We start from the raw sequence: 8080 nt of genomic DNA on the forward strand, positions 1-8080 counted from the left end.
TCCAGAGGCCGCCCTTCATTCCGGCTTAGAGGCCCTTAGCTCAGAGGCGCCCTTCTCCGAGCTCCAGCGCCAGGACTTCGCAGAGCCGCAGTCCGGCTCAGACCCTTCATTCCGACTCAGAGCTCCTTAGTCCGAGTCAGAGGCGCCCTTCCAGTCCGGGAGGTTCCGTCCCAGTACAGGGCTCCCCAAAGTCCATGGCGCCGCTACAAAGGTGCCCAGTCCGGCCCCACGCTACAAGGGTCCACCGCCCGGGTCGAGCTGGGAGGTCTCCCGCTCTAGAGGCGCCACCTAATGGCCGAGGGTCTACGGTCCCTCACCATAGCCGCCACCGCGGGATACAATGCCCACCCATGACCCGTCCTCCTATAGTTGTTCAGTTTGCCGGCCGACGTTCCGCACCTTTGTGGGGGGGAGGGGTGGGGGCGTACTTCACGTCCCTACCGTAGATGAGCTTTTTATGTCTCTATTTTGGTTTCGGTTCAGTGTGATTTGGTGGCATTCTAGTTACATTTTCTATGTTTGTTTCTCTTTTTGTTGGACGGTGTGTTCTCAATCAGAGGCAGCTGTCTATCCCGTTGTCGCCTGATTGAGAACCATTCTTAGGCTAGTTTCTTCCCACATGGTTTCTGTGGGGCTGTTCCATTTTCTGTTTAAGTGTTGTGCAGGACGTTTATGGTTATTCTCTTTGTTATTTTTTGCTATTAGTGTTCAGTTTTTCAATAACAGAGGCATGAAACACTTACCACGCTGCACTTTTGGTCCGATTCCCCTCCTTCTTCAGACGCCGAAAAAAACCAGTTACAGTTTGTATCTGTGGGAACAGGGTAGGAACAGGATGTGCGTTGCTTTTGTCATGCTTTTTGTGCTACATTACAGTTAAAAGTCGGACGTTTACACTACACTTAGCGCTTAGCACAGTTCATTAAAACTTGGTTTTTCAACCACTCCACCAAATTTCTTGTCTAACCAAACTATAGTTTTTGGCAAGTCGGTCGCTAGGACATCTAACTTCTGTGCCATGACACCAAGCTAATTGTCTCCCAAACAACTTGTTAACAGGACACAGTGAATTTTCAGTGCAAATAATTCAATCACCAATTCCACGTGGGTAAGCAAAGTTTCACATCACACCTAAGTTTGACTGTGCCTCTCTAAACAGGCCTTGGACACAATTCCAGAACAATTATGTCATGGCTTTTGGAAGCTTCCTGATAGGCCTAATCTGCCATCATTCTGAGTCACATGGAGGTCGCTACCTGTGCGATGTATCTTCACAGGGCCTACCTTCAAAACTCAGTTCGTCTCCTCTTGCTTGGACATCATTTGGGGAAATCCAAAGAAAAGCAGCTACTTCCAACAGTTGCTTGGCAAAATGGCTTAGGACAACAAAGTCAAGGTATTGGAGTGGCCATCACAAAGCCTGACCTTCAATCCTATAGACACCATGTGTGGCCAGAACTGAATAAAGCGTGGTGCGAGGCAAGCGACGGCCCTTCAAAACCTGCCACTCAAGTTACCCCAGCTCTGTAAGGGAGGAATGTGCCCCAAAATTCACCACCAACTCTATTCGTCGGGAAGCTTGCTGGCACAGGCTACCCAAAAACGTTAGCACCCAAAAACAATCTCGAAAGGCAGTGCTACCCCTAATTACTAACTGAGTGTCCATGTACATTCCTGACCCACTGGGAATTCTGTGAAGAAATGAAATAAAAGCTGAACATAAATCATTCTCTTCTACTTATTATTCTGACATTTTCACCATTCTTAAAAACTAAGTGGGGTAATCCTAACCTGACCCTAAACAACCAGGAATTTTACTCAGGATTAACATGTTCCAGGAACATTGTGAAAAACTGACGTTTAAATGTATTTGGCTTATACGGATGCTATGTACACACTTTACGACCTTCCAACTGTATAACCTGTATGTGTGTGGTGTGTGGTGGTTGTTTTTTTTCCCATGCGTTGCCATGTATCATCGGCAGCTGCCATTGTGTTTGCCGGCCCGTGTGGCCTGTTCACATACTATATGCTGGAGTGTCCAAGAATGTGGCTTGTGTGTTTGTGTGCACTCAGAACCACACACGCGTGCGGATGATTAACATGAGTTACCATGAGTACCAGGGACAGCGGATGGAGGGATGCCGAGAACAGGGGAGAGCGAGTGAGACTGAAATGAGAGTGCAATGCAATACATGAGTTACCAGGGAAGGGACTGGAGGCGATAGACGAACAGGAGAGGAGCGAGTGAGATGAAATGAGAGTGATAAGAATACATTGAATCTCTCTCTGGTACCGGTACAGAGTCAATGTGGAGACTGTATACAGGGGGTACCGGTACAGCGTCAATGTGGAGACTGTATACAGGAGGTACCGGTACAGAGTCAATGTGCGGGGCACCGGTTAGTCAAGGCAATTGAGGTAATATGTACATGTAGGTAGGGGTAAAGTGACTATGTATGGATAATAAACAAAGAGTAGTAGCAGCTTAAAAATGGGGGTGGGGGGGCAATGGAAATTGTCCGGGTAGGCATTTGATTAGATGTTCAGGAGTCTTATGGCTTGGGGGTAGAAGCTGTTAAGGAGCCTTTTGGACCTAGATTTGGCGCTCCGGTACCGCTTGCCGTGCAAAGAGAACAGTCTATGACTATGGTGGCTGGAGTCTTTGTCAATTTTTAGGGCCTTCCTCTGACACCGCATGGTATAGATGTCCTGCATTGCAGGAAGCTTGGCCCCAGTGATGTACTGGGCAGTACACACTACCCTCTGTAGTGTCTTGCGGTTGGAGGCCAAGCAGTTGCCATACCAGGCGGTAATGCAACTAGTCAGGATGCTCTCGATGGTGCAGCTGTAGAACTTTTAGAGGTTTAAGGACCTATACCAAAGATTTTCAGTCTCCTGAGGGGGAATAGAAGTTGTCGTGCCCTCTTCACGACTGCCTTGGTATGTTTGGACCATGATAGTTTGTTGGTGATGTGGACACCAAGGAACTTGAAACTCTCAACCTGGTCCACTACAGCCCCATCGATGAGAATGAGGGTATACTCGATCCTCCTTTTCCTGTAGTCCACAATCATTCCTTTGTCTTGATCACGTTGAGGGATAGGTTGCTATCCTTGCACCACACTGCCAGGTCTCTGACCTCCTCCCTATAGGCTGTCTCATCGTCGTTGGCAAACTTAACGATGGTGTTGGAGTTTGGTACACTTTCACTCTTTAATTTCATTCACTCATTAATTTCATAATTTTTTAAATTCCTGTTTTAGACACTAACCATGCTCCCTCTCTTCCTCTTTAATCTMTCTCTCTCTCTCTCTCTCTCTTTCTCCAGGTTGTATGAAGGAAAAGAACAGGAAGAGTTTGAGGAGTCTCTTCGGAGACTCTTTGAGTCCATCAACAACCTGATGACGAGTGACCAAAACACTACAGTCTTACTGCAGGTAAACACTCTCACTTCTGTCTTTCTCCTCCTCTCTCCTGTTATCCCCTGTCTGCTTCTCTCCTCCTCTCCTCTCTCTCCTCCCCTAACTCTCTATATCTCACTCTCTCCATCTTCTCATCTCTTGCTCATTTATTGATGTCTTCATTTGTCCTGATTTCAGGTTTTATGATTCTTTCCCCATCCACGTGTGTCTCTTTCTCGCTTTCTCTCTCTCTCTCTTTCTCTGCCTCTTTCTCTCTCTGTCTCTGCCTCTCTCTCGTTCCCCTCTCTCTCTTTCTCCAGGTGGCTGCTCTGAAGTACCTACCAACAGTCTTGCAGGATATCGAGACAGTGTTTGATGCCAAACTCCTGAGGTGAGTGCTATCCTCCACTGCCTCCACCACCCCATGGCGACCCCTTTCACAGATCTCACAGGAACAGGAAATAGAACCACTGTCAACATCACTCAGACCCTTCTCAGGATGCCATATGAAGCAACATGTCTCTCACCTCATCCCTCACCTCAGTCACCTGTACCCAACGTCCCCCAAATCTGACCCTCTGACTGTCTCATCACATTGTCTCCACATAAACACAAAAAACAACGCAGTCTTAAACACTGTCTCTGCCCCCCTGCCCTCTACCAAGGTCACTACCTTATTCCCCAGTTCTCTATAACTCACAGGGACTCACCACCTCCTCCATTAACCTTTCATTAACCCCTAAAAGACTACCCATAATGAATATAGATATGGCTCTATGCGACACGCTTTTAGAATTATAGCATTTAACATGAACCATTTACATGAATTTAGCAGTATAATTTAATGGTTCTAGTTTCTGTATGACAAACAGTGGTTTGGTTCCAGACAACGTCTTTATTTCTGGCCTGACCTTCCTGTGACCTGTGTCTGAGACTTGTCTCTCTGGTGTGTGTGTGTGTGTGTGTGTGTGTGTGTGTAAAAGAGAGAATGGTTTAACCGGACCAACTTATCAGGAGCCAATTAGAGACCAGTAAGCACCAGAGGTCCTCCATCTATCAGACTGGGGGGGGGGGGGGGGGGGGGGGGGGGGGGGGGGGGCGGGGGGGGGTGGGGGGGCGGGGGGGGGGGGGGGGGGGGCTACTAAGGGAGAGGACTTCGCCACTTTGACAACATCACTACTGGCCAATTAGGCCCTCGTAATAAAGATCTGAGGTGAGGAAAGGAGAGGGGAGTGAAGTGGTGGGCGTAGTGTGTTTGAATGGTGATGTATGGGTCACTTAAGCAGATATATCCCAATTATCTGATTTAACAACAGGCCTGAGACGTTGACAAGTCTCCCCTTCCTAGATAAGGCAATGTGGATTGGTTGGCTTTGCTCATATGGTATCAACATGGAGGTCAAGTCATTGCTCAGTTGCCCTAGATGTGGGACGCTGATTGGTCAGTCTGTCTAATACCTGCTTCTGGAAGAGTTTGCGTGCTGACAATCTCTGTCATGGAGGCCGACTTTGTGTTTCTGGCCAGCTTGTCACGTGAGGGATAAGCAGGTTGTGTAGAAGGTCCATACAGCAACCCGACTGGAGAGAGAGAGGAGAGAAGGGAGAGGGAGGGGAGAGAGGAGGAGGAGTAGAGGGAGAGAGAGGAGATAGAGGGACGAGAGGGGAGAGGGAGGAAGAGGGAGAGAGGGAGAGAGGGAGAGAGGAGAGGTAAGGGAGGACCAGAGGGGGAGAGGGGAGAAGGGAGAGAGGGAAGGAAGAGGGAGAAGAGAGGAGAGAGGGAGGAGCGGGAGAGAGGGAGGAAGAGGGGAGAGGGAGAGAGGGAGAGAGGGGGGAGGGAGGGGAGAGAGAGGGAGGAAGGAGGGAGAGAGGGAGGAAGGGAGGAGGGAAGGGAAGAGGGAGAAGAGGGAGGAGAGGGAAGAGAGGGGAGGGAGGGGAGAAGAGGGAGGGGGAGGAGAGAGGGAGAGAGGAGGAGAGAGGAGAGAGGGAGAGAGGGAGAGAGGAGAGAAGAGGGAGAGAGAGGGAGGAGAGGGAGAGAGGAGGAAGAGGAGAGAGAGAAGAGGGAGAGAGGGAGAGAGAGGGAGAGAGGGGGGAAGAGGGAGAGAGGAGGAAGAGGGATGAGAGGGAGAGAGGGGAGGAGAGGGAGGAAGAGGGAGGAAGAGGGAGAGAGGGAGAGAGGGAGGAAGAGGGAGAGAGGAGAGAGGGAGAGAGGGAGAGAGGGGAAGAGGGAGAGAAGGGAGGAAGAGGGAGAGAGGGAGATGAGGAGAGGAGAGAGAGGAAGATGGGAGCCAGAGGGAGAGTGAGGGAGAGAGGAAGACAGGGAGAGCGGGGAGGAAGAAGGGAGGGGGTGTAGAGCAGAGGGTAGAGGGAGACGAAGAGAGAGAAGAGATGTAAAACCATAATTAACAGGTGTTTCCATGCCGAGTTTAAAGCCTTTTGAATGGAGAGTCTGATAGTGGTACGGAGAGAGAGACGGACGGAAGAGAGATGCAGGAAATGGAGAAGGGGTGGAGGGGAGCAGCAGTTGTTTTTTTAATAAAATACTTTCAATGCAGTTTAATATGCAACATGTGTGGCTCATTTCAGTGTAGAGTGGAAGCTCATATTTTCTTGTTTTCATATGCGCTTTTATTTAATCAGAAGTTCTTCTAAACGTCTCAGGTGCGAGGCCGAACGCTCCGCAGAGACATAGTCATCATGAATAGCAATTACAACACATTAACCATGGACAGGGATGAAACTACATGCCTTATTCAAAAACCAAACACTAAATGCCATTCTGCCTGACCTGAGGCAGACTCGAGGAAGGAGAGACACAGATACAGGCTATGACAGACAGAGACTGGAGCTGCTTCCCAACGGCACAATTATCCCCTATATAGTGCACTAACTTTTGCACAGGGTAACCGGAAAAGTTTAGGGGGGGTTGCCCAGATAGGGAGCCTAGCGACGGCTAGCTATTGTGCCGTCAATTAAAAGATAGAAATAACACGTAGCCAAACTAACGACGGACACTAATGAAGACACAAGTTGGTGGTCACCCTCTCTGCTCCCGTAACTCCAATCAAGATTAATACATTTAAACGAGCCGGTGTTACAAACGCCTTGGGTCCGCTTCTGTAGGGAGATTGAGCATGGGGGCTGCATTCCACATTTGCCTCGTCCTCTTGTGCAGCCGGAGGTGTGCATGTGGCTGATATAGGAACCCTCATTAGGCAGATGAACAACGCAATGGAAATAATAAATCAGTTTTTCTTGGATCAGTTGTAGCATTGAAGAAATTCATCCAGTGGTGTCTCGGAGCTGCTTAATCAGTGGCTCTGGTACAGGTTGATCTGAGATAATTAAAACTGATAACGTCAAGTGGTGAGTTTTGGTATTATATATAAGCAGCTGATCGGTACTGTGCTTAACACGCGGTGCCCGTTCCAGTCCTGGAGCTTGGAGCGAAGGCCTGCATGGTCGTTTGACTCTGATATAAATTGCGGCCTCCATAATGGCCGAGCGTACTGCAACACAGGGTGAACATATCAAACAATGGGCACCTCATAACAAGATGTTTCTCTCCTCTCCTCCTATCACTCACTCACTCAGTCCACTGTGTCTGCACCAGTAGATCTACTATTCACACCATGATTGGAACACATCAGGATGTGATGTTATGATGTCTGTTTGGCATCTGTTGGTGTTGTGTATTGGATCTGTTGGTGTTGTGTATTGGGACCTCTGGTGGTATTGAGTCTTGGTGGTGTGTGTATTGGATTGGTGGGTGTGTGTATTCGGATCTGCTGGTGTGTGTGTGTTTTCGGATCTGGTGGGTGTGTGTATTCGGATTGCTGGTGGTGTGTGTATCAGGATCTGGTGGCGTTGGTGTATGAGGATCGGATGGTGTGTGTATTGCGGAATTCTGTTTGGTAGTGTGTTGGTTTCGGATCTGTTTGGTGTGTGTATTCGGGATCTTTGGTGGTGTGTTGTATTCGGATCTGTTGGTGTGTGTCATTGGATCTGCTTGGGCTGTGTATTCGGTATTCGGGGGAATTCGGATGTTGGTGTGTGTGTATTTGGGATCTGTTGGTGTGTGTATTGGGACTCTGGTGGTGTGTAGTCGGATCTGTTGGTGTGTGTATTGTTGGAATCTGTTGGTGCTGTGAGTATTCGGATCTGTTGGTGTGTGTATGGGAAATCTGGTGGGTTGGTTATCGGATCTGTTTGGTGTGTGTATTGGGGATCCTGTGGTGCGTGTGTATTGGGATCTGGTGGTGTGTGTATTGGGATCTGATTTGGTCAGTGCGTAGCTGGGATCTGTTGGTGTGATAGGATCTGGTTTGGGTGTGGTGGGTGGATTGGGTATCTGTTGGTCTAGTGGTACTGGGATCTGTTGATGTGTATAATTGGGATCTGGTGGTGATGTGTGTAATTGGGAATCTGTTATGGTGTGTGTGTATTGTGGTCTGGTGGTGTGTGTATTGGGATCTGGTGTGTGTGTATTGGGATGGTGGTGTGTGTATTTGGGATCTGTTGTCTGTGTACTGGGATCTGTGTTGGTGTGTGTATTGGGATCTGGTGGTGTGTGGTCATGTATGTTGGTATGCTGTTTGGGATCTGTTTCGAGTGTGATGTATTCGGGTCTGTTGTGCGGCTGTGTATGGGATCTGGTGGTGTGTGTATGCGATCTTTGG

At 48.8% G+C, this 8080-nt stretch overlaps 1 protein-coding gene across 1 annotated transcript in view; it reads left to right on the forward strand.

Moving 5' to 3' along the window:
• The window catches only part of LOC112074679 (dedicator of cytokinesis protein 2-like), a 49840-nt gene extending 46041 nt beyond the window's left edge, over positions 1 to 3799 (forward strand). The window contains 2 exon segments of the mRNA XM_070440623.1: positions 3332 to 3440; positions 3725 to 3799. Coding sequence (XP_070296724.1) covers positions 3332 to 3440; positions 3725 to 3799 — 184 coding nt within the window.
• The last annotated feature ends 4281 nt before the right edge of the window (positions 3800 to 8080 follow it).

Source organism: Salvelinus sp. IW2-2015, unplaced genomic scaffold (assembly GCF_002910315.2).
Source record: "Salvelinus sp. IW2-2015 unplaced genomic scaffold, ASM291031v2 Un_scaffold2755, whole genome shotgun sequence".
Lineage (NCBI taxonomy): Eukaryota > Metazoa > Chordata > Actinopteri > Salmoniformes > Salmonidae > Salvelinus > Salvelinus sp. IW2-2015.